Genomic DNA, 27,406 nt, shown 5'->3' with positions numbered 1-27,406 from the left:
GGTTTATTGAACAGAGTTTGCCCCTGATGGAATGAAAAGTCGACTGTTTACCTCCCAGGTCTCGTGGTTAACTCCAAAGCGGAGCGCCGACAGGCCTTCAGCACTACTTCCCACACTGATCGGCTCAGAAAACACCGACACGTCAGCAGCCATCGCACCAACGCTCAGCCCGAACCCATCCACCGCGCGCCTCACCAAAACCTGCGCCGAGCCGCGCGCTTCCCCTTTCTTGGCGGGAGGCTGCTCGCAGCCCGTGCGCCCCGCTGAGGACTGCTCGCAGCCCGTGCGCCCGCCGGGGACCTGTTTGCAGCCCGTGCACCCCGCTGCTAACTGTTTGCAGCCCGTGCGCCCGCCGGGGGACTGTTTGCAGCCCGTGCGCCCCACTGTGAACTGTTTGCAGCCCGTGCGCCCGCCAGGGAACTGCCCGCAGTTCGTGTGCCCGCCGGGGGCCTGTTTGCAGCCCGTGCGCCCCGCTGCTAATTGTTTGCAGCCCGTGCGCCCGCCGGGGAACTGCTCGCAGTTCGTGGGCCCGCCGGGGGCCTGTTTACAGCCCGTGCGCCCCGCTGCGGACTGTCTACAGCCCGTGCGCCCGCCGACGGCCGGTCGCCGACGCCGGCCGTCGGCGTCGGCGGTGGGGCAGTCAGCCGCGGGGCAGGGCCGCGTCGGGAGGGAGCCGGTGCTGTTCGAACCGTCGCCGGCCGTGCGATGGCGACACGCTCCGCCCTCGCGGTGGCCACGGTCCTGCTCTGCAGGTACGTCGCTTGGAGGATGTTTACTGTTCAGATAACAGGGCGCGGCGCCCGACGCTACGGCCGTTGCCAGCTCTGGCAGGCATGTGTTGGCAAACATAATCTCATGGGTGCCAGATGCATTCCACTGTGCATTGTGCTTAATCACAGGTAACTTTTTCAATTAGAGTTAGGGCTAGGGGACCAAAACAAACAAATGATATCAAGTTCATCATTACCTCACCGCTGAGTTCATTGATGTCTTAATAGTTCAAAAAGGCCAGGAGACAATTGCGTCAGACGGAGAGAACGCCGCCCGTTGCGCTGAACGTGTCGGGTGGCCGCTAACACAGTCCTGTGAACGCCCGTTGCGCTGAACGTGTCGGGTGGCCGTTAACGCAGTCCTGTTTCTCGGCCAGGGAATGACACTTTGACACCGTAACGTCGCGCTGCATGCAACGATAACGTCTCTTACGCACTAACAAACGGGATAGCTTAAGGTGCCTGAGTTAAACGGGTTGCGATGTTCAAGCAACGGGTGACTCTTAGCAAGTCTCCCAATTCGTTCAGAGAAGACAATAAACGGAAGTAAAAAAAATGTTCAGAGTACCGCAGAAAAAAAATAATGAATAAGGGAAATGCGTATGTGCGGATCGCACTGCTTTGGATTTGTTTGCGCAGCCATAGTGGAAAGTGAAAAACATTCAACGTGCAGCAAACATTCCACTGGCTGCCTTTGCTCTGCAAATCGTTCGCAATGTTGTGATTCACCCCGTACATGGAGTAACATCGAGTACCTTATAAACGCTTTGCTCCTTGCAACATGTGTGCGGAGCGGTCTATTGTATGGTTTCCATAACTGTATCGATGACTCGCTCTAATGGCACTGTCGTCAGCTTCGTCACGGAATGTTTTAAAGCTCAATATTGTATCATTCGCCGGCTGGCAGTAAGTACTATTTGCATGCCCATGGCCAACGTTTTAAAATATTTATTTTGTTTACAGGATGTCCTTGATTTTCAGCCTACCAGGTAGTTTCACCCTTGAAGTACTTCAAACCAAACTGAGGGCATTGCAGTATGACGCGAACCAGTGGCCGACTTTCAACAGCACGCCAGGTGGGTTTCCTTTGTGTAGCATTCCACCGTCCTGTGCTTTTTATCGCATTTCCTGTGGTGATTTGTAATAGAAAACAATATTATCTTGTCATGGATCTGGTCGATCTCCCAGGAAACCGCGTGCAAATTAATTGGTAACATTCTGATGCTTCCCTTTCCTTTGGACCTGCATTGCGAAACTTTCAACGCTGCCATGAATCTGAACAGAAAGGTGAAGTGCGGAGCCGGTCGAAACATTCATTCCACACTCCATTGCACCATCCGAGCTATTGATCCGCTATGGGCAGATAATCTGAGTGGGGTTCACTTGACTACAAGCAAGGTGTCTGAATGTCCAGTAGGACATCTGGCCGGGTTCCGGGAGCTGTCACTCTTGTCAGGTCGTTACGTCGTCATCCAGTCGGGCTTCCTCGTAACTGCTCCAACTGCAGGCTGCTGACGAGTCTATTTTCAGCGGCGCTCGTCTCTGTGACTTCACGCGTGTAGCTGTGGCATGCTTTGATCCTGTTCATGCGATGAATTTCGTTTGAAGTCCCTACAAAGGGGGTGGGGGACTCGGCCCAGCTCGAGATATAGGGTTCTATTTAGTCGATTTTGACGGCAGGGCATAGCATTGTTTCTGTTGATTTGAACTAATTCTTCATTTGACCAGGACACTAAAAACAATTATACAATGTTAATGGCACTTTCATGGAGAAAAACATGCGCATTTCCCTGCCTTGTTCAAACAATCAAACAATGTATTATAACTAATGTACCGTTTCACAGTTAGGCTGATTACAATGCTTTGACTAGCCCAGACTAGACTACTTTAGGTTTTGCAGGAAACCCAAAGTAAAACCAATTTTATATTTTGTGATCGGTGGCGACGGCAAGACCTGGCAATAGCGCGTAAATTGCAAACGATAGTGTAACCATCCCCTACATGTGGTGACACGGATCTCCGCCTATGAAAGACTCCCGACCAATGACGGATGTAGGATGTGCAAAATTGATGGAGAAGAGCAAGATGCGAAATGTGTTGGGATGTCTGAACACTACAACATCTGCCGTTGGGATGTCTGAACACCATACCATCTCCCGTCGGGATGTCCGAACACTACAACATCTGCCGTTGGGATGTCTGATCATCATACCGCCCGCCGTTGGGATGTTTGCGCACTATAGCATCTGCTGTTGTTCCCACATTCCTGCACCTGGCACCGTCTGGCGATACCGTGGCTCGATGCAGCCACCTCGGTAATGCCCGATACCGTGGCTCGATGCAGCCACCTCGGTAACGTGAACGCATGCCGCCGCAACCGATGTAATCATTATTCTGGTAACAAAAACGGTCTCTTCCAAATCATTCACAACTGAACCTGATGCTGTTTCCAATAAGCTCCTCCCGGTCCGCCCAAGTCCTTACCTTCTTCCGCCCGTCGGCGATGCTCGTGCTTTACGCACCGAACACATGACCAGTAAGATCTCATCAGCTACCATATTAGTGAGCGCGAATGGACGGTAACACTGAAGCCAGCGGCCATTCATGATAATGTTCCCAATACGACGTATCCCCTATCTATGCACATGACAGACCAGGATTTTCAGCATACGTGTCCGTCCCAGTGAGTCAGCTGATGAGAGCGCCTGCCTTCCGGCCCACCCGCTCGGGGCGCGATGGGTTCGAATCGCTTCAGACGCTTACAATTTGCTCTTGACAGGTATGACCTGCGGCCGGTGGCAGGGACCGCGCAAGAAGTCAGTTGATGTCAGAGGACAGGGCGGACCGTGCCGAACATTGCGGCACGTTGAACTTTTGCCACCAGATCGTGCTGTTAACCTGGAAATGCGCGATCAGATGGTAGGAGTCATAGCTCACACAACAAGCATGTTATTTATGCATGAAAGGTTATAAGTTCATTCATGTAGGCTCTGATCCCAGACATTTATTCATTCGAATGGTTCGGATTTAATCTAAGAGAAGAGATGGCAAATGATTAAATATGATAAGGCTGAGGACATTAAAGCTTATTTCAGCCCGATCTTGGTAGCCAGCAGTGACCAGCAGTCCGGCAAAACTTGTGCGTGAAAAGGCTGTGAATCGTTACGTCACGCCTGTCACGGACCAATCTGGTCAGCCGACCAATAGCGGTGCGAGCCGAGCTGTCAGCTGGGGCATTCGCCGATTGGCTGTCGCCCCAGGTGGCAGCGCTGACGGATTTATAATGCGAAGCGTCCCATGAATGTTTCAAGCGCTGTCATTGGCTTTGGCGTGCATGCCAATATATTTGTCGCTGCTAGACGAGAACGCCTAAAAGTACAATGCGATCTTTCTGCGCCACGCCTGTCTCTTAGCAGCTACATGAACTTTTTCATACGGGGTGTCCAAATATCTGGACTGAATATGTAAGAGTGAAAGCCAGGAGCGCTCAACAGAGCTCAACATAGCCCGAATGGTTTGATGATGGGATTGAAAAGCAGGGAATGAGGGCTGAATTGCGTCAGCTAGGTTAACAGCGCCGACACGTCCTCGATTACTCAAAGTTCCGACCATCGGACCTGGTAAATGTTGGAAGCACCCCATGCTAGTCCACCACTTCAAACTGCGGGCTGTGTGGCCTGTGAAATTGCCACCTGGTCGTCTTCTGCAAAGGGTCGTTTTCGCGGCTGACCTGGCCAGTTGGAGAACAGCTTCATGGCGGCTACGGCTCAGAGATCCCCCACGTAAAGTGCCAGTTGGGGGACAGCTTCATAGCGGCTACGGCTCAGGGATCCCCCACGTGAAGTGACAGTTGGGGAACAACTTCATAGCGGCTCCGGCTCAATGATCCCCCACGTGAAGTGCCAGTTGGCCGCTAACCACCCCCACCTGTCCACGAGTGCTGCCTGCCCGTCGCGTAGGCCGCTGAGCGTCTCGCGGGCGATGACGAACATTTTCGCCCACGTGTTGGCTTTGGACGCGGCCGCGGGCTGTCCGTGTGGTGCGTGCCGAGCTGTCACCTGGCGAGACGTGACGCACTCGCCGATCGACTGCTGCCCCGGGAGGAAACGCTGACGGATTTAGGATGCGAAGCGTCTCATTAATGTGTCAGGCGCTGCCATTGGGTTCGGCGTGTATGCCAATATATTTGCTGCTGATGGACGGAAATGAGTAGAGGGTTACTATGTAGAGGGTCGCGATGTTTTTATGAGTAGGGGGTTACGATGTAGAGGGTCGCGGTGTTTTTATGAGTAGGGGGTTACGATGTAGAGGGTCGCGGTGTTTTTATGAGTAGGGGGTTACGATGTAGAGGGTCGCGATGTTTTTATGAGTAGAGGGTTACGATGTAGAGGGTCGCGGTGTTTTTATGAGTAGGGGGTTACGATGTAGAGGGTCGCGGTGTTTTTATGAGTAGGGGGTTACGATGTAGAGGGTCGCGGTGTCTCTATGAGTAGGGGGTTACGATGTAGAGGGTCGCGGTGTTTTTATGAGTAGGGGGTTACGATGTAGAGGGTCGCGGTGTTTTTATGAGTAGGGGGTTACGATGTAGAGGGTGGCGGTGTTTTTATGAGTAGAGGGTTACGATGTAGAGGGTCGCGATGTTTTTATGAGTAGGGGGTTACGATGTAGAGGGTCGCGATGTTTTTATGAGTAGAGGGTTACGATGTAGAGGGTCGCGATGTTTTTATGAGTAGAGGGTTACGATGTAGAGGGTCGCGATGTTTTTATGAGTAGGGGGTTACGATGTAGAGGGTCGCGGTGTTTTTATGAGTAGAGGGTTGCGATGTAGAGGGTCGCGATGTTTTTATGAGTAGAGGGTTACGATGTAGAGGGTCGCGGTGTTTTTATGCCCCACTTGTCGCGTGGTATCTGAATGAGCTTCGCGAAAGATAAATTACAGCCCTTCTTCACATGTCATACTTAAGCTATCTATCAAACTCCAACACAAGCTAGGGCTCATTGCCACGGGTGCCTGTGGGCTAGAGCTCATGGTCGCGGGTGTCTGTGAGCTAGAGCTCATGGTCGCGGGTGCCTGTGAGCTAGAGCTCATGGTCGCGGGTACCTGTGAGCTAGAGCTCATGGTCGCGGGTGCCTGAAAGCTAGAGCCATTGTCGCGGGTGCCTGTGAGCCAGAGCTCATGGCTACGGGTGGCTGTGCGCTTGAGAGCGCGGCCATTTAGAGCAGCTGGAGTTCTCTGGGTTTGCCGTGTCGTTGGGCCACGCAAGTGTTGTCAGGTGGGCGCTGGATTTGCCTGACGATTGGTCTATTTAAACTGCGCGTACCAAATCGAGTTGTGTCTTGAATAGAAAGTGTACAAGTGTTCAATGCTGCTCTTTTTATTAGCTTCGATCACTCGTCTTCTCTTCCGCAGCCTTGAAAATGTGAGCTAAAACTAGACGGGTACATTCGCAAAGTCTCATTTCAGCGCCATTGCGACACCTTTGTGTTTTGTATTGCACAACCCCATCCGTAACCCGTTGTAAAAGAGGTGGCTTCGTCAAGTCTTCATAGCAGACCTTTGGCTCAGCTTACAACGAAAAACATTGGCAGACATTTTCAACAGAAACATCAACAGAAACATAGTTTTCCAAATGCACTTAAAAATCAAGCGTCTTCAAGCACAACATGCCTGGCTGACCGAACGCCATGGATTCTTAGAAACACTTGCAATACTACAGCAGAGCTCCATATACAAAGCCTTTCGGAACCAGTATTGAAAACTGAACGCGAGTAGGACCGCCGCTCAAAGGAGCTCATGGAAGGTTGGAACAAAGTGATTGCGAGCCCTCGGTCGATGTCTGCCTCCCATTTAAGCAACATTGAAATGATGAACATAGAATCGATGTGACATGGCCAATTTCTCCTTAACTCACGAGCCGCACCTCTATTTTGGCAAATCTAAGACGATTATAGCGAACCCAAACTGCATAGCCAGTGATTAACAAAGAACTTTTATCACATGGTCAGCCGTGTTCACGTGGTTGCAGTTCGGTGAGATTCCTGCAAACGCTGTCACGCTGCCAAGTCAGCGCCGCGGCCTCAGCGGAATGGCCCAGAATCACAGGCCAGCTTTGCACGACAGAGCGGCAGCATTCTCGATTCTCGGCACAGTCCGCGGTAGATTTACGTGGCGTGTTTTCAGACAGAGAGGAATGGTAGGAGCACCGTGCCTTCTGCCGGCGCCTTCTGAACGTACGATTTCGAGCACACCTTGTCTTGACAGCCAGCACTTAGCCGTGAGTCACGTCGCCCTACGCATCACAAATTTGGCACACAGTGTTTTTCGTTATGCAGCTGCACACACATGAAGGGAAGACGCTCATGGAACTGAAGCCCGCATGTCTGGTCGTGAGATACCCGTAAGATTAAAAACTGGCCAAGCAGCGCAGCATGATTCACAACATACCGCGGCATATATTCGCCGCATCGGACTTAGATGACCGTTTCAGTCATTGCAGAACCGAAACCTACCAACTCCGCAGAACTCTCCACTTTTCCATTGCAAATGGTCTCATGCACTCGTTCCTCCGCTGAACATGATCGAGGCTACCTCTTACGTTGCGACTTGATGGCACAACATGCGGATATATAGGACTATAGGACTGGACTATATAGGATATATAGGACTATAAGACTGGGACAAATGGATCGCTTACATTTCAATTGCGGAAACGAAATGTTGGGAGAGGGACATTTTACACTGTAGAGATCCTTGGTCGTTTAAATGCATGCGGCTTCTTGCCCTCGCTCCGGGCTCCGTTGGCCGGTTAGGGCGGCTTGGTTGGTTTGATCGAGTTGCAAGTGGTCGCGAGTGAGCGGGGACGGAGGACTCTGCCATGGGCCCCAAGACAGTCAAGCGACCCTTACACGATGAAGAGTCCACGCAGTCCTCACATTACACGACCACCGGGCCGACACAGGCACACTTGCCCGCGACACTACGCGGAACAGTCTACCAACCAGGAGCCACGCGACTCGCGACCGGCACAGTGCAGCAATAAAACGGTTTTCTACAGATCCTGTACTTGCCAAGCGGCTCTGAAAATCCCATAGGTCAAGCGCGTTTACGTGTCCTAAGAGGGTCAGACGACCGCTGAGACCTTCGGGCACTGCTTACGTGCGGACACTCCCAATACAGGTGTGCCGTTTGAGAAACAGCTGCGCGGTTTCCAGAGCCGACACCCTTGTTATACGAATCCAGTAAGGAATCTTGCTAATCTGCTGCGGTTTTAGGTGTTGATGCCACGGCTAATCTAACTGAATTGACAGCAGCCCGACTTATGTCCCTCGGGTAAGTTGTGAGGACAAAAAAGTTTTTTTTTGTCTTCTAACACAAGAATGACTAAACGAAAGTCGTTCTGTGCATTAGCAAGGAACACTATTCACAAAGATAAGACAGTAGTATTAGCCTTATTCCTCGAAGAAAAAGCAGGGAAATGGAGATAAAGTTTGGTTAATATTTCGGCAATATGCCTTTATCTAAACAATAGCTGAAGTGTTGTAGCTCTTCTGCTATTGTTTCGATAAGGCCATGTTGCCGACATATCAACCCAACTAAATCTCCATTCTCCTGGTTTTTCTCTGATGAATAAGGCCAATGCTACTGTCTTATCTATACAAAAAGATATTGAGGCATGCGCTGCAAAAATTTAGTGGTCCGTTCACAAGAATAGTTGGTGCCTGCCCCGAATGCGCTACTCGGCTTCAAACTATTAACCATGTTATGCAACCCAAAAATCGTTTAAACCAAAACAATCATAAACCAAACCTATGCTTTACTTTTGTTGGGTGTGTCACGCTTTTCGACAGCTGTCACTGCCTCACGTTGGATATGCTTCCTGCGTTTATTTTTCATTCGTTCACGTTGTATAGTTCTTTCGAGAAGGGGAGACCACCCAAAAAACAATCGATTGCATGTTTGAATGTCTCGATTTTGTTTGTAGGCGATCATTGAATGTATATTTTTTAGCAGCGAGCTTCGTAGGTCCCTCATGGAACAACACACTTACAGGCAGCAAGTGCATGCAATGACATAAACATCGCCTCACTCATGCACACAAGCACACTCAGCGCCAACAACAGAAATTTAGCGATGAATGAGAAATGGACAGTTCAGTAAAAAGAAACGAAACCACGTAGTAATGCCATACAAAAAGATTACAACAATCGACATGACAAGCGCGTGGAACACAGCACTGACGGCGCGCTGGGAGAAATCTGGAACGACAAGCGCGGTCATCATTTCCTGAGAAGCACGTTAGATCTGAAGGTGGGGCGGTTAAGCTTGCTTGAAGATGCAGTTCCCTTAGCTAAGGTGGCGATCAAGACGTGCTTTGGATGAGTGAAAAGAAAGACTTTTCCTTACTGCGGAAGGGAGCGGTTGTTAAAACTTAAGTGAGTCGGTTTGCGGCGGCGGCCATGAGACGGCGGTCACGATGGAGGCATGAGACGGCAGCCATGACGGAGACATGAGGTGGTGGTTATGGCTGGACAAGAGACGGCGGTCATGGCGGAGACATGAGACGGTGGTCATGACGGAGACATAAGCTGGTGGTTATGGCTGGACAAGAGACGGCGGTCATGGCGGAGACATGAGACGGTGGTCATGACGGAGACATAAGCTGGTGGTTATGGCTGGACAAGGGACGGCAGCCATGGCGGAGACATGGGACGGGGGTCATGGCGGAGACATAAGACGGGGGTCATGGCGGAGACATGAGACGGCAGTCATGGCGGAGACATGGGACGGGGGTCATGGCGGAGGCATGAGACGGGGGTCATGGCGGAGACATGAGACGGAGGTCATGGCGGAGACATGAGACGGCGGTCATGGCGGAGACATGAGACGGGTGTCATGGCGGAGACATGAGACGGCAGTCATGGCGGAGACATGAGACGGGGGTCATGGCGGAGACATGAGACGGCAGTCATGGCGGAGACATGGGACGGGGGTCATGGCGGAGATATGAGACGGGGGTCATGGCGGAGACATGAGACGGCAGTCATGGCGGAGACATGAGACGGGGGTCATGCCGGTGACATGAGACGGCAGTCATGGCGGAGACATGGGACGGGTGTCATGGCGGAGACATGAGACGGGGGTCATGGCGGAGACATGAGACGGGGGTCATGGCGGAGACATGAGACGGGGTCATGGCGGAGACATGAGACGGCGGTCATGGCGGAGACATGAGACGGCAGTCATGGCGGAGACATAGGACGGGGGTCATGGCGGAGACATGAGACGGGGGTCATGGCGGAGACATGAGACGGGGGTCATGGCGGAGACATGAGACGGGGGTCATGGCGGAGACATGAGACGCGCGGGCATGGCGGCGGTCATGGGACGATTGGTGGCGGTTGATTGATCGCAGCTTTCTTGTATATTTTATTACGGATGAGTCAAGCGGATATTTGAACCCGAGGAATGGCTTGTACTGTAACGGGCAGGCGTCTTCTTGTATCGCAGTTTTCGCTATCGGGTACGTATAGTGCGCCACCTTTTCTTGACGTCATCCGCCTTTGACATCACCTGTGAAAGGTGTAAATGCGGTTCCTGTTTTCAATGAATTCAAAATGGATAGCAGAAACTATTCCATACAGCAATCTTCAGAATGATAAAGCAGGTTAGTTTTGGCATAGGGCTGATCTACATACTTGACCCCAGGTCAAAGGAATTTCTTAGTTCAAGTGTTGTGTTGCATAAGCAACTATCTCAGAGATGTATGGCCTCATCTAGCACCCCGTTATTGCATCAGATTGGGAGATTCCCTAGATATCGTCTTCGATGCATCCATGGCCTGACTTCGACGTGCCTAGGTCAGTGCCCTTGCAAGGTTGATCTTATTTTTTACACTAAACGATACGCTATTCAGTTGTCTACAGCTACGCAAAATGTGGCGCGTATGTGGCGCGCCGTTCGGAAACCATTTGAAAGAAAATCGGGAGGGGTTCAATTTGACCCACTACTTGGACGCGTGTTAAATGTATATCAGTTGTTCATGGCAGTGTTTGGTATGGTGCGTTTGCTACCGTGCGCAAGCCATGGAATTTCCGCTTTTAGGACGTTTTCTAAGAATTTAGGTCACATCTCAGCAGCCAGAGTAGATGAAGGCGTGGTGCTGACCGCGCAATTTAAACGAAGGCACCGGTTTTAAATTAGTAATAGATGTCCCAACGGCCCGACCCTGAGACGCCCCAGTGAGCATATCGGTAACGGCCAATGCCTCCTTTATAAAACCCATCTTGACTGCAGTAACCCCTTACTTAAAGTAATATAGCTGCTACCATGAAAACGGCATAACAAATGTATATCAGTATGTTTGTCACAACGATCAAAACCGTGGATCGCTGTGCCCCATCCAATTCGCTTATCAAGCTTGCCCAAACTTTTAGAGACAAAATTAGTCAAAGTTGGCCATTCTCGAAAGGTAGGCCTTTTGACACATTTATCAGCCCGATCGGTGTCAGTGGCCGAATGCATCTGGCTCCATTAGTTAGTTTTGGGCATCATCCATGTGATTTTAGCTGACATATGGCGCATCTGTTGGTGCCTCGCCCGTTCCACGCCGCCCACGGCGTCGCACTAGGCTAGGCATTCGCCCAGCTAGGTATTCCGTGTTTGTTGACCATGGGTTTCCATGGCAAGCACGCTCCGTCGGGCTCTACATGTAAACGAACCTTTGGCCACCATTGCCGGAAGCCTACGTGACTGGGCATCATCAATGAAAAGGCTACACAGATGATTAATTATGGGCGCTGCAACAACGGTTACCATTGTTGTTGGACTACTGTTTGCCATCAGGTGTCGACTAGAGCCTCCAGCGTTTGGCAAGTGCGGTGAAATGTGACGAATCCTTACAGCATCATTGATATGTTTATCATCAGTGCTTAGTTACTAGAAATCGTTCGTAGAAGGAAATGAATGGAAGCAGTTACGCATTTCCTTACAAGTGTGTGGTAATGGCTGGAATCAAAAGCGAAAATGTTCCGTTTGCAGTATTCTCTGTTGTCATTAACGCCGTAACTGCGTACCGTGCCTATTGTATTTGTGTACGTTGTCCTGTCTTGGCATGCATTTTGGCATGGCGCAACTTTTTTAATCTGGTTACCGCCCTTGAAAGTATATAAACTGGGCGATCGTATTATACTGCTGCCACAGCGTTTCGACCAGCGCGACTCATATGTTCCTGTGTTTACAGCTGCGCCAACTAAGGTCAAGATTACAATTCATGTGAATAGTTTCGGAGCGCCGCAAGCATCTACAATGGTAAGCGGCGTCGCGTCATGAACAGCGAGCTCAACCTGCGTTCGAGCAGAAAACATAATGGACAGTACACGCACCTTAAAGTAGATGATGAGCGTATGATGATGATGATGAGGATGAGGAGGAGGGGGAGGAGGAGGAAGAGGAGGAGAAGGAGGAGTAGAGAGAGCGTATGGCTGCAACACGGCCCTCAACGCCAAACGTTGCATGTCTGGTGAGCCAACGTCCTTTCAGCCCAGTTGATTTGCGATTTGATCTACTGCGTTTCTCGACTGAGAGCACGTAATGCAACGGTGACGTGAGAGAATTGTGTGCGGGTGGGTGGGGTATACCACAAGTGTATATTGATGCCATGTATATTCATAGCCAACATGGCGGGATTTTTCTGTGATATGGTGTTGATGGATAGATAGGTATGCGATGCATTATCGAGGCATCGTGATAGTCACTATTTCTTGTTTGGTAAATGATGTCAGGAAATTAAAATGTTTAAGATGCTGCGCATTATTTACGGATAAGGCTTGCGCCGAAGTTGGAAATCTATCAGAAAACAGCACGAACCTTCATTAAGGTGAAGCAGACATCAGCCATCTTGTCTCGCTGTGACCGCTTGCCCAGCAGCATCTTTTTGCGGCAAAAGTCTACCATTTTCATTGTCGAAGAGAGGAGTAAGGTAGTGAAATGGTCAAGCACTTCGCGTCCTCGGCCTTCACGCAGGAGGACGGGTACGACGGGTCTGAGGACGGGTACGACGGGTCTGAGGACGGGTATCCCGTCTGTTCTGTATGGCCCTTGTGTTCTAATGTGGTCACCACAGCAGCCGGTGCTCCGTAAAGAGACTGATTTGATTTGATCTGATTTGATGTTTACTTTCGATTATGGACATTAAGCGGTACATAACATGAAAAGTGGATTGGTGCATAAGCGGAACGCTTAAATCTGAGCGCCTCTCCTAGCAATAACAAGGTATGGTCATCGCCGGCAGAGAACCCACGACACGCCGCCCACTCGCCCGATCCGTAAGCCGACACGGGCCAGGCGCCCGCCGCCACCCCGGTCTACACATAAACCGTCTCGCACATACTGCCGGGCCGACGGCGGACGTCCGGCCCGGCAACGCCACCCAGTGGCCCGTCTGCTGACCGCGCCCGCTGAAAGCGTCTAGGCGAATCGCTTGGTCAAAAAAAGAAGTGCTTGGAAAATTTTTGCCATGTGCTGCCCATTGCGATCCTGTAAACCGTTACCTCTGAGAAAGATACTTAGTCGCTCGTTGTGAGTGAGCTCAGAAAGGTTTGGAATGATGCGATCTCTTTTACGTAGCATTAAAATTCGGATTTCATGATAGCGAGGATAGTTAAGTACAAAGTGTTTAGGGTCTTCATATGGATAGCCACATAAGCAAGAGGGACTAGATGTATTTGGATTTTGAGTTCCGAACAGGTGGGCATTCAGGTCTGACATTCCCAATCTCAGCCTAGTATTTGGGATGTTACCACGCATGGATCCAAAGCTGTGACACACCGGAGGCACGGCCACACCGCAGAGCCGGTAAATGTCCCGACTGAAGGAACGTGAGGACTGGAGGGATGGCACCTCAAGCGAGAGCTGGTTCCATCTTCTCGTAGTTGATGAAATATAGGATTTTTTGGCATGTTGAGGTTTTGTTCGGTGGTAATGTGAGTGTCATTGCATTGCGTAGTGGGCGTCCTGTTGCAAGTGCTCGTGTGTCAGGTAGAAGTGCAGTGACGTTTGTTGGCAGCAGGTGTTGGTTGTGTATGAGGGTGTGGAACAGTGTCAGTTTGCGCATGTTTCTTCGTGATTTGAGAGTGTTCCGTCCCAAATCGTCCAACAGCGCGCGGACGTGTGTTCTGTGGAGTGCACCGGTGATTAGTCTTGCTGCTCTGTACTGTAATCTGTCAAGTCTAGGGGAGTCGCTGGTTGTCACAAGTCCGTTGTATACCACGTCACAATAATCAAATAAAGGAAGAATGTAAGTTGTATATATGTAGTTGAGGATATGCCGAGGGAGAGGTCGCGATAGTGGGTAGAGAGGCCAAGGGCTCTACTGATTTCGGAGATGGTGTCATTAACGTGCTGATAAATCAGTATTTTGTTGTATACTGATTTAATACTTATTATATTATTAATAAATATTTAATTCGTTGTATAATCAGATAAATTGGATAAGTAGACATCGTCAGGCCAGGGAGTTTGTGCCTTGTAACGGAAGGAATTCGTTGGCCATCAAATGCCAGCTGCGGTGGATTACGTGTGTTTCTGTTGGTAAATGTTTGTTGAATTGTTTACGTGGCGTTGAACGTGATGAGCCAGTCTTTGCCAAACTCTTGAATGATATGTAAGTCGTGTTTGAGTGCCGCTTGTACAGTGACTGGGACGTATGAGTGAGCTGTGCATAGCGTAGTATCGTCGGCAAAGAACAATACGTCATTATTATTACGTCATCATTATTACGTCATCAGTTTTGTCGGCTGGGTTGTTAAGATGTATAAGCGCAAGGAGAGGTCCCAGAACAGACCCCTGGGGACACCCAGCATGTATGGTCCTAGCCGTGCTGAAACTGTTGCCATCCTTAACTATCTGCTTACGGTCTGAGAGATACGATTCAAGCCAGTTTAGGAGAGGTCCTGACAAACCACAATAATTTTTGCACTTGAGTGGGAGGCCCTCATGCCATATCTTGTTAAAATATTTACTAGTGTCCAAGTAAATGGCTGTTAAGTCATTACCTCGGTCCAAAGCTGCTTAAATATTGTTGATTATATATACCAGCTGAGTTTGCGCTCTATGTTTTGGACGGTATGCACTTTGCCTCTCAGAGAGCAGCCCATTCTCAGTTAGGTGTTGATAGGTATTATTAAACGTAATTCTTTCAAAAAATTTTGACACACAAGGAGGTAAACTGATTGGTCTGTAGTTAGTACGATCCGAGCTTGACCCTTTGTTTTTGAAAATGGGATAAACCTTTGCTTCTTTCCAGGTGGAAGGAAAAATACCTTGGCTTAGTGACATGTTGAATAGGTTGGTGGGTGGAGTCTTTATCAATATGGCGGTCGTTTTAATATTTTGCCGGAAGATTGTCAGAACCGCATGATTTTTTTGGATCGAGAGTGTTGAGTGCGCTCAGTAGTTCATCCTCTGTAATGGTTATGCCATCTAACGTGGGTGGTGGATCCGCAAGCGCGGTCTCGGGGACAGGTAGGTCGTCAGCTGCGAGTTGTGATTGTCTGGCAAAAAAGTCACATAGTAGGTTAGCTTTATAGTAGGTTAGCTTTAAGTCTTCTGTCAATGGGGTTGAATCAGGTCCTAAGAGCGGTGGCACTGTCTCAGCTCGTGTCCGTTCTATCATTTGTTTAAAAATGCGATGGAACTTGTGTGGTTTTTGCTTTGTATGCAAGAGGTTGTTTGCTTGATGCTGCGAGTGATTGTTCTTAAGTCGTCTGTTGCATGTGGTGAAATTGCTGGTGAAATCTGTCGTCATGCATGTGGTGAAATCGCTTTGTTGTCGTTAGCGGTCCCTGTTGTCATCAGCATATACCTCTGAGGAGGTCTGAAAGGTCTGTCTCTTCTAATCTCTTCTTTATTGCAGCATCGACCCAAGGTTTGTCACTGTTTCTCATTCTGATTTTCTTTGTTGGGATGCCTTTAGCAGCTGCTGCGAGCATGGTCCGCGTGAATTTATTTGTCGCTGTGTCTATGTCATGATCAAGTACTCTGTCGCAGTCTGTTTTTATCAGAAGTTGTGAAAGTTTGTCTGCACCCATGTTTATGTATTCCCATACTTGTTTGGCTGATGCCCTTACGGGTGGCGATGCAACCTTGATAATGACAAAGGTAGGAATGTGATGTATTAGTGAAAGGGGAGGGGGGGGGGGGGGGGAGAACCCCATTGCCGGCAATAATGTTTGTGTTCAAGGTCAGTATTAAGTCTCGTAAGTTGGCTGTGTCTTGTGTAATGCGTGTTGGCTGATCAGTGTGTTGTGTCAGGTTGAGTGATTCAACTGTGTGTTTCAGACTGACTTGAAATGGAAATATATCACTGTGTTTAGTAGAGTAAGCCTTAGTTAGATAGTTATTACCTGCATTAAAATCTCCTAGCATCAATATCGATGCGGGGTTGTACGTTTGTGCCATGCCAACACTGTCTGACAGGATACCTAAAAACTGTCAGTTGACTGCTAGAAAGATTGGGTGTGGCATGCACACAGCAAACCATAATAACTTCTGATTTGATTTTGGTGAGGGACCAAACCCATCCAACTCCCTCCGGTTCGAGATAAGGTAGTCTCTTTGCTGGGAGTGTTGATTTAAAGTACGCTGCTACTCCCCTTCCATGTCGAGTCCTGTGCTGTCATTGGGTTGTGGTAATTGTGTAAATTGTACAAGCTAGGATGGACCTGTGAGTCAAGTTTGGTTTCAGTCGGAAGCAAGATGTCAATGTCGTTATATGTGGTGAAGAGAGCAAGCTCGTCCAGGTGTCCTTGAGATGTGATGCTGTTGACATGGATGACATGGATGACAGGATGACAGGATGACAGGATGACAGGATGACAGGATGAGGAGCGGTGTGCCCCGCGCTTCGATAAAAAATCAATTGGAATGATGAGATGGTTTTAAGCTTGCCCATGGCTCCGATGTATTTCCGTGGGTGTGGGGGGGGGGGGGGGGGGGGGGGGGGCGAGAGAAGGGCTCTCCGGTCGCACCGTCAACCCCGGGCGGCTGTCTCGAGTCACTCAACTGACGCATGGCAGTTTCCTTATCAGTCACTGTACGTGCGGCCGCATACTTGCGACCGGATGAATATTTTAGCGGACATTTGCATCATGAGAGCTGTCTAAAACGCGCCGAACTGGCTCGCAGTATGAGCACGCCTGGGCACGTGTTACGTTTTCTATTCCCTTTATCAGCCTTGAATGACACGCACTTTTCATTGCACTGTATAGGCAATTTTCCCGGTTACTTTTCCTGTTTCCGACACGCTCCATAGCTGGGTGAGAAAGCTGCTTATATGCCTAATACAGGAAAGGTCTTATTCCTCTTCCCACGTCACCGGATTTTGACACGCGTCGTGCGCCCGTCCAACCTGCGTGCAAATAGAAGCGCGTCTGTGTAAACAGATCGTTAGTGTCTGACGTTGTGAAACGTTTAGTGGTGCATCTTTCACGCAGCCTGTTAGTTTTTCTTTGCCGGCACCACGTGACTGGCTTTGCTGCACGCACCACCCGTATTTCTGCGTCATCGCGTCGTGCGTCATAGGCATTGCGCCCACGCTCTGCAGTACAAGTGTGCCGCTTCGCTACGCGCATGCGTCAGTGACCAGCCGCACCATTTCAAGTTGAATCATCCCTAGCTTGGGGCGAAGGCTTGGCGGACCGATATTCGTCCAATGCAAAGGGAAGCGTGGGCTAAGGCTCGGCCACTTTTTGGTCCGGAGAGGTCCCGTTATAGGCAGCAGTCCTGGCAGCGTGCCGTTGTGAGCCGTTGTGAGCCAGCTGCCGAAGGCTCGGACCCCTGATTCCGGGTGTGTCTGCAGAGCCGTGCGCCCGCGCGAGGGGCCGGCTGGATGACGCTCGGGAGGGTACGAGGACATGCTACCCGGCCCAGCCATGACAACATTTCAGGGCCATGGATGTAGCTGCTCAGAGAGGTCAGAATGGCTTCTAGAACAACTGGCTTATAGTGCGTTGGGGCTGACGACTGGGCCGAAAATGCGTCCAACCGAGAATCCGAGAACATAAATTCGTTAAGCTATATGTCCTGTTGGGCGTAACCTTGCGTCGCTGCAGCCTTCCCTTGCCGCGGGACGGGTCGCCGCCGAATCGACCGAAATTCATCCCGTAACCCTCCTTCTTCCTTTACCCTGCATCCTCGCGACGCCCTACCTGTCCGGGGCAGGCTGCACGCGCCAGCCACGAGTGGGCCGAAGGGCCCCTGGTGAGGGCCCGTCCGAACGCTAAGCGCACACCCCGCAGAGGGGTCACCCGTACGGGCTTAGTCTCGGCGGTTGGGTCCCCAGGTGCATGACGCTCTGCCCCACCGTTATCCATTCTCCTCTACTCCATAACCCTGAAATGGTCGTTACTGACCGAAATGCCTTGAATTCAAATAACCAAACAAACTCGGCCGACCCATGACAAGACCGATCGAACGAAAACATTCCACAAAATCGGGTAGCTGCCGGCCCGTGCAGGCATGCGGACGGGATACAGGCAGTCTGGGGGCTTCAGGTGGAAAACACGCTGCGCTTGAGGTGCACGCATTTGTTGCGCTTGTGCGAACCGAGAGCCGAAGCGAAGCACGAAATTACCGGTCAGGCCACCGCACGATGCGGCGGCGAGCATCGCAGCAGGCAGCTACCGGCTGACGACGCTGCATGCAGCCATGGGATGCCTTCAGGTCCGCATCGTCAGGCAAGGTAAAGACGTGCCACACTTGAGTATGTTGTGGCGCCGATTTAAGCTCCTAAGACCACCGTGGCACTCATTACCAAATACCAATTACGAAATGTTGCCGTACGTCTCAATGCATGGAATGTTTTCTAAATATCAGCTTGCTTTTGGCAACTGGAGTAAAACGCCGAACAAAGCTTACTTGTGCTGCATTCAACATTTTGAGATTTTGGTGACAACTTACCACCGTCTCAAAGCGCTGTGCATCTGTTAAAAGTTGTTAAGTCAAGTGATTGGCAGCAGGCGTCTGTTTTCCAAAAACCTACATTTGAATGGAGCAACCTCATGAGAACAGCAATACGGTACAGTACCATTCGACAGTGTTTGCCAAAGAAATGCTTGGATGTGTATAGCTGGTTTAATTATGTTCAGCCAATAGGTCTCGCAATGTTTTTAGAAGGCAGCGAGGCCTGCCGAGGACACTCTCCAGGACGACAATAGACAGAAGGTGTCCCGTTGTTGCCTTTGGTACTGCTCCAGACAGATAGCAGTTACTGGCTGGTGAGAACATATTGTCTCAAAATAGGACATGTAGAAGTCCATTAATAATTCCGTTTGGGATACCATGGCAGTCACGAGCCTCACGCAACTTGGCAAAAGTATGATAAGGTCTGAATTCAGCTATCACAATACAGTGAACGAGTTGCACACAGCGTCGTCCTTGCAGCGTCATCAGCTTCCCAGTCTTAGTATCAAAATGATAACGGCACCAAGTTTGGTGCTCCATCTGAGGAACTAATTGTTGCAATGTACGTGGTTGTGGACGCTAATTGCCTCTGTTCGAATATAAGTGCAAATTAATTCTCCTCTCATCTCAGCTTGGAGAATTGAACCGCCCATGCCCTCACTATAAAACAATGTAATCGATGTCATCAGGTCACTACGTACTCCCGAGGTAAGCTTAGATAGATAAGTCCCTAGTAGTTGCTCCGATCGTCCCTTTCTGTAAAATATATGTGGGTTGGGGAAAAGTCCAAGTTCTAGGTGGGCATTTGTGTGCCCCGGCATCTAACCTTGTCGTCTATTCCATTGTGTGAGAGACAGCGTCGCAATGGTGCTAGAACGCGGTAACTTATGAGCCGCCCAAACCGATCATGGATCTCTTCATGCGCTATCATTATTTCCAAGGGTAATCCGATATGTGAACCGAAGAACGGGTGCTCAAAACCATGCCCCATATTGACTTTTAAGATGATCGCCAATGATCCATAGCTTTTTATGCCGTCAGGCAATGTATTGATCAAAATCACTACTCATTAATGTATTTATATGCTATTTTCTACCGCATACTGCTGTGAAAGAAAGCAATCCCGGCAGGTGGTTCTGTTTTCTGCGCACGATAGCACTTATGTGCACCACGACACCAGACAGCAGACATGTGCCTGGATCCCAAGGGTGGACCCTGGATCCCGTGGGGTTCCATGTTTATGGGATCTCAAGATCCGATCCGGGGATCTTTTTTGGGCTCCCAGTCGTCTGCCGGGTGGATCACAGCACCGACAAGGTCGGCTGTAACATGGCAGAATAGGAGATGACAGTACAGGAGTGTTTCCCTACGTCTATGCACACAGGCTTCCTCGTCAGTGCACCGGGAAGGGAACCGCCCCCCCCCCCCCCGCGGCAGCGTCGGCACTGCCCGGCACCACCAGCTCTGGTCAAACCCATTCAATTCTGGTCTTGTCGATTTTAGGTTATTTGGATTTGCGATCGTATGCCCAGAATGCATCGCAGAATGCTCAAAGAAGGCCAATTTCACCTCATCCGCCAGAGAAGCCACCCAGGTGCTGCCGCCATGTAACTTTTACAGCCCTTGTTGAGGCACCCTTGGACGTTTACGACCGCTGCTGGGACGCGGCTCGGTGTTGATGACGTCCGCAGCACCCGACGCTGTTGTCGAGGCCTGCCCGGGACGGTGCGAAGCTGGATGACTGCCAAACGTCGGCGCGGGAGGCGGTGGCTCGGCGATCAGCTCCGAAGATTGTCAGTCACGTGACGTCGCGGTTGTGCGCCTCCACCACGGCGGTGCAAAACGCTGTGTGACTTGTTTTATGCGAGATGCTATACCACTCTCAAAATGGTAGCATTCCGAATAATGCGGAACCATTTAAAAGTGTGCGCCAGCTAACGGGCAAATGTACGGTGTGCTCTCTCATACACTATTCAAGACTCTCAATCAATCAACAGACAAACCTGCGCTTAAATCGGCGATGATGTTGGGTAAAACATTATGTTTTACGGCCGCAAATATGACGTCTCAAAAATGTCACGCGTCCTGCGCCGATAGCTTTTTTCGTTTTAGCACGAAGTACTACTGAAGGTGCGGAAATACTCAGTCCCGCTGTCGCGAACCCCTACTCCGAGTCTCCCAAATGGACGACGGCAAACAGGAAGCCATGAGATGCACTTGACTAGTTCCGACGTCACAGGAAGGTCCCATCAGTTACGTGAATACCACAGTAAATCGCAGAAGCGGGGATGCCGGAAGGTCATTGACCGGCGACAGGAAGCCCGCGGGTGGACACCTGCGGGGCGTGAGCGGCGACTGGGCACATGTGTGATTCGCACTTGGCTCCCAGGCTTTATGATCATAGATATGCGTTAAGTACACCCAAAAGGGTTTGTGTCACTCCCAATCTCACTACACCGGGATCGCTGATAGCATCGGCAAGGCGGATTTGGGAGCGGACTGCTGCAGTCTGAAGCTGTGGTTCGGCACTTGGCGTCAGTGCGTGTCACCATTTGGGAGCGGACTGCTGCAGTCTGAAGCTGTGGTTCGGCACTTGGCATCAGTGCGTGTCACCATTTGGGAGCGGACTGCTCCAGTCTGAAGCTGTGGTTCGGCACTTGGCGTCAGTGCGTGTCACCATTTGGGAGCGGACTGCTCCAGTCTGAAGCTGTGCTTCGGCACTTGGCATCAGTGCTTGCCACCATTTGGAAGCGGACTGCTCCAGTCTGAAGCTGTGGTTCGGCACTTGGCGTCAGTGCGTGCCACCATTTGGGAGCGGACTGCTCCAGTCTGAAGCTGTGGTTCGGCACTTGGCATCAGTGCGTGTCACCATTTGCGTTGCCCATCATTTGCAGCCTCTCGAAAGCATGTGTGCAGCCCAGTCGTAGACTATTGAACCCCGATCTCCCGCCGCAGCCCGGCCAGGTGGAACGCCGTTGCATCGCACAGCTAGTGGCAGGGACCCAACCCATGACATGGCAGAATATTGCTCCAAGTTTAGCCCTCCTCTTTCTCACAACAGATAGCTCCGTATCTCTATCATGGAACCCTTCCGCGGGACCATGCGGTAAGGTGGCCCGGGCTGCCGCATGGCAGCCAAGCCCATATTTCAAACTGCCCATCGCCAGCCAGTGATGACGTGGTTATGACGAGGTGCAACGGCGGCAGCCAAAATATCTCCAGGCTGATTGCTTATCTGTCGGCCCTTCCGACCACTCACCACGCGTCATTCCGGCGGCCTAGTGGCGTGCGGCTTGCTGATGGCGAAGCCCGAGGAGCAAGTTTTGTTTAACCTGGCACCGCTGTAGCGTTGCAGACGCCTGTGATGCAGCTCAGCACAGTTTCAATATCTAACGAGTGCTACATCGTGCCCGGTGCAGTCTAGTCCCATGGGAAACCGTAAACTGACGTGTTCATGCATGCCAGTGATATGCAACTGCTCGACATCGCTGTTCTACCACGATCAATCACCAAAAGGCTCATCACCAGAATCGCGTTTTTAAGATCTTGAAAAACAGTATGGCTTTCACAATAACCAAGCGCTATCGTGCCGCAGCGTAATAAACTGGCGGACAGAAACAGGAAAACCGTTTTGAGACGAGCAGACTGACAGAAACCGGACAACCGTTTTGAAATGAGACCTTCTTCGTCTGTTAGATGGATATCACTTGCATGCTGGTACATGCTGGTACATGCTGGTACATGCAGTGTTGGTCAACTCGCAACGCCAGGCCATACTCTGGCTGCGAAGGAACACCACGCGGTCGCACGGTCCCCGCCCGCCGGCCGGGCCCGCCCTGCGACGCCTGAACGAGCGCTGCGGCTTGCGGCCCTCCCCATTACTGGCCCGCCGTTACGGCGAGGCCAGTAACGTCTAGGTTACTGCCGAGCACTGCGGCGAGCACCGCGGCCATCGTGCGGCACCCTATCGACCCACTCACGTGAGACACCTGCCGCCAGGCCGCGGCAGGCGTCTCACAGCGACACTACTGCTAACAGTGGCACTCACTCAACACTCGGCAGTATTACGACGACTGGCGCGACGACACATTGAACCTCGTCTCCAACTGCGCACACGTACTTTCAAGAGAAATTGTACGTTGGATTGTACGTTGAATTGTATTGTATTGGAAGCCACAATCATTTGCAATCATGGACACGCCAGGATATTCAGGGCAGCAAGAGCAAAAAATATGTGTACAGTCATGCTGAACACCATACCTTCATAACACTCGCTGGCGGAACGCCAGGCCCGCCGCGTGCTTCGGCGGCTGGAGGTTAATGAGCTCATCCTCCACCACCTGCAAAGGGTCCGTCTGCAGATCACAGCTGCGCGTGCCCGACCCCGCGTGGCGAGGACCGCTCTCGAAATACGGCTCTGGGGCCACCTCACAGAGGGTGATCACTCCTCACAGGTGGTCACCAACTGCTGCAACGGAGGGATGGTGTCGTCACGACGCCCTCGGCCAGCACGTGCGGTCAGCGATCGGGTTGTGACGTATTCATCCGTCACGGTTTAACACACGTCGGCTGTGCAAAAGATCTAAATAGATGATAAACCGCAATCACGTTGAATTAAAGAAGGTGGTTGAATTTTAAGTTCTACACATACCTCACAGCAGCTGAACCTCCAGTACTGTATACGTAATGTGAATACGCATATCACCACTAAAATGAAAGTAAATGCATAGATGCCGGGGATACATACACAGATGTCTCTGTGTTATGCAATCAGAGGCAGAAGATACCTGGAGAAGCTGCCACGCATACTGAATGGGAAGGACAAAAAATAAACATCAAAAACGCGTTTTAGGTCAAGGAAAAATGGCCGTGTATCAAGACGGAAGTTATAATTCGCGTCTTGGAAGGCGATATCAGTCCTTTAGCGGCGTTCATAAATCGCTTTGATGTTGTGTGCAGGAAATGTAACAAGCAAACAGGGGCCATACCGAATATTCACGGAATAAAATGGGAAATTTAGGACAGAAAAAGGAAGCGGGAGTATGTATACATGGAGCTTTTCCTTCAAAAAAGGCTATCATCCAGCATTCAATGGAAAACTTGGAAAACGACGAATGGAAAACACTAAATTGTGAAAGACATATCAAATACTCTCAAGAGATAACTTAGGGGGGGGGGAGTTAAACTTAACTCACGCCTGAGGGTGCGACACGAGGTGCGACACGCTCTGGTGGGTGCGTGGGGGAAGGGGAGGGGGCAATCCCGCCCCATCAGATCTCCTAAAAACATGAAAGAGCTGTATACACAAATTCACGGTGCTGGTAAACTTGTGTGGACTCACTTGCTTCAGATGTTTAGGTCCCTCAACCATACCAAGTCCGTTTTATACCAAGCCAACATTCACGTCTATTGTCAATCTCCAACGGCTGGAAATGCTTTCATTAAGGCGGGAGTGATTTTTCCCAACGAGCGCGAAGCAGGTACTGACATCACAAATCCACTTTTAACTTTCTTCAGCCTAATTGATTTTTTGTTTGTTCTACGCTTCTGGCTTTGCAAAAAAACCTTATCATGCCGACCAAGTGTTGGAAATTGGCATTATTTTTCTGCTCTCGAGATGCTGCCTTCATGTACTCCTAGCCCAAAACCTCTCGAGTTCTAATGCTAGGAAAATTGGGACCCACTCAGCTCGGGATCCTTGGGAACACTCATGGGTGCATTAACACCAGGTTCCAGCAACTTCAGGCAACAAAAAGGGCTCGTAGGGAGATTAGGTGGTTCCAGAAAGCCGGGGGCTACCAAATGACAGAAGACACGAAGTGCAAATGGTGCCCTGGCGGGCAGAGCACCACGAATTAACACATATTTCTCTGGAAACTCCTTCTAATCCCAAGATGTCCGTAACATCGTTAGGATGATGTGAAGCTGACAACCTGAAAATGTTTGCAACAAAGTACTCCAGTTGTTCGGGGACCCTAACAGGCCGAGGAAAGCTTCAGGAAGGGAAAAGTGGTCATGAGGTTAGACAATGTCTGTGGAGTTTCTACGGGATGTAGGATATGAAATATGAAATCTCTATTGGATGCATTCAGGGATCCGGCAGTCACATACTCCAAGAACCGACGAGTACCCAATAGATTTTTAGAAGCCCGATAGGAAGACGGAACAACAGTGCTTACCCGATGACTTAAGCATTACAATTGAACGAGTGACCCCGCTGATGTCACGGTAGCCGAGATGGCCGGCAGTACGTGCGAACCGAACCCAGACGCTAAAACGTTGAAACAACCATCACTAGTAAAACAGCGACTGCTGAGCAGCATTTCCGTGTTACATGACTGACACAGAGCAGGAAAACGGAAGCACTCGTGCGATTCTAGATCGTTTGCGACGGGCTCCCCAATTGGGCCTAAGCCTGTCATGCTGTTCGGGAATAAAATTGCCCTTGACCATCTAACCCAGCGTAAAGAATTTAGCCGGTCACACGGGCGCGTGTTAATGTCGGGTGTGGCCTCATCACTGGCCGATCCCCGTCTGTCCACAGGACTACGAGCTAGACATCTACCTGCGCCAGGAGTGGCAGGACGAACGCCTCAGCTCACCTGGTGACCAGAACGACATGCTGATCGTCAGCAGGAAGCACGTGATCGATCAGCTCTGGACGCCCGACCTCTATTTCCTGAATCTGAAGGTACGCCACGCGTCGGGATGAACGCGTGTTTGTTGTGTGGTTGCGCCTTGCGTCGTTGCGGGCAGCGGAATTCTTTGTGGGTGTGTTCGCTTTGGCGTGCGATAGGTTGCTAGCTACAAAATGTAAAATGATAAATAATGCTTCAGTCACGTCATTCATGCTCAAATGAAAGCAGGGTAACAATGTATTTGTTAAAAAGGCTCGTATGAAACGTGGGCTCTTACGTACGCACAGACCTTAACGCTCTTGTTTTACTGGGACTATTTCAGGATGCGAAGTACCACGAGGTCACAATGCCGAATGTGTTGATGAGGATTTACCGAGATGGTTCGGTCTTCTACAGCATTCGGTATGTTCGTCATTGTGCATTTTTGACATCAGGGAGAAGCAACATACATCTGCTCTCGTTTTGTGTACCAAAAGTTCTTGGCGACCTGAAAACTATCGACTTTTAATATCGTGTGATTCAATGATATCATATTAATCTTTCGAAACAAGTGCAATCATCTCACTCTACCAACCACCACTTCTTCATGCTGCTCATCTCTCCGACGCTTTTTACCGACAAGATCAATTTTGAGCTTATCGTTCTTATGGCGGTAAGATTCGCACCAGGCGTGAGCTTGTATGCGCTCGGTTTGTCCAGCATTGGGTGTTCCAGAGCTGCGTAGACATTCTAAGTCTGTCTTTGTTTTTGTCGAGGCATGTGTTCATTGTATGGGAACTGTGGAGGCCTTACATGCCTGTTGTGCTTTATAAAAATTGAGCCTTTTTCTTGAGGTGTATGTAAAGACCACATTTTTGACATGTTTCTTTGAATGTCCAAAATCTGCTAAGCGGGTGCGACAGCATTGACGTTTTGGGAGAACATAACTTGTGTGGAAGGGCCACATGAGCGACAACGCTAGCCTGTGCCGCTAGGATTGTTAGCCAGACGTTGCTTCGAATGACCGCTTGGTGCAAGTTCTCGTGCCATTACAGCCCAAGCTCAAATGTGCTATGCTTTTGTACCTTTCGTTCAAAGGAAAGTCCCCTCGACAATAAAGTGGGCGGGGCTATTGCATCCCACTGAAGCTATATGCTGTACAGCATATGTTTAAAATCCATGGCACGAGACAGTATATTCTGCATAACTTTGAAGACTGCATTTTGCATTCACTGCTCGTTTCCAGCAAAGAGAAAACCGTGGTGCTTGGCCTTAGAGTTGATATAGCTTTGGTGTCAAAATAGATGTGAAATCCTGTGACATAGATCAGCCGAGAACACGGAACAACCAAAATATTCAAACGCCCTTGTTACCCGTAGGAAGCTAATTATTGCCGTTAATATTATACGCGGCATGTCCTGTGTACGAGGTCGACAAGAAACCTGCGTTTAATACCTGTGAGCAGCATAGGCCGTCCATGCTATCGATTCCAACATGTTTGGTAAAGACTTGTATTAACACGCGCCCAGGTGGCCGGCTAGATGCCCTTCGCTCAGGTGGGTGGTCAATTTGACCCCCCTGAGATCTCGGGAACTAAGAAAGCTAGAGACGCCACATTTACAGAGTGTGTTGACCTGTGCGTGAACTCATTTAGGTCAAAGTTTGAGGTTCCGGGGTCATGATCTTCGGGTCAGATAAGGTCAAACAAGGTTAAATTCCAGGTTGGTCTCCAAAGTGCTCCAGAACCCGGAGAACTGCTCCCAAGCAAAAGGTCACATGCTCAGCTAAGGTCATGGTGACCATAATTATACAAGACTGTCCTGGGTTTTGCATTTGAATAGGCGACAAAAAATACGCCAGGCAGTATGTTTGTAAAAAATGCTGACCTGTGTCATTTTAGGTCAATGACCTATTCTGACCTCTAAGAAGTCCATGGAAGATGCATAATGCAGTTCCTGCTATCAATAAATTCGGAATGAACATCAGAAACTATCCCATGCAGCAAGCCCTAAAGTAATAAAGCAGGTTGGTTTCGGCCGTGGTCTGACCCTTACACCTGA

The 27,406-nt window shown here is 50.2% G+C and overlaps 1 protein-coding gene across 1 annotated transcript in view; it reads left to right on the top strand.

Moving 5' to 3' along the window:
• The first annotated feature begins 713 nt into the window (after positions 1-713).
• The window catches only part of LOC119110632 (glycine receptor subunit alpha-4), a 50,755-nt gene continuing 24,062 nt past the window's right edge, over positions 714-27,406 (top strand). Inside the window, exons 1-5 of the mRNA XM_037234534.1 lie at positions 714-752; positions 1,752-1,846; positions 12,011-12,078; positions 25,274-25,420; positions 25,690-25,769. Coding sequence (XP_037090429.1) covers positions 12,076-12,078; positions 25,274-25,420; positions 25,690-25,769 — 230 coding nt within the window. The 5' untranslated portion in view covers positions 714-752; positions 1,752-1,846; positions 12,011-12,075. The remainder of the gene's footprint in view (positions 753-1,751; positions 1,847-12,010; positions 12,079-25,273; positions 25,421-25,689; positions 25,770-27,406) is intronic.

The sequence above is a fragment of the Pollicipes pollicipes genome, unplaced genomic scaffold, assembly GCF_011947565.3.
Source record: "Pollicipes pollicipes isolate AB1234 unplaced genomic scaffold, Ppol_2.1 Scaffold_7231;HRSCAF=8579_pilon_pilon_pilon, whole genome shotgun sequence".
Classification (NCBI taxonomy): Eukaryota; Metazoa; Arthropoda; class Thecostraca; order Pollicipedomorpha; family Pollicipedidae; genus Pollicipes; species Pollicipes pollicipes.
The sequence above is the reverse complement of the archived record's forward strand: the minus strand, read 5'-3'. Positions and strand labels throughout refer to the sequence as shown.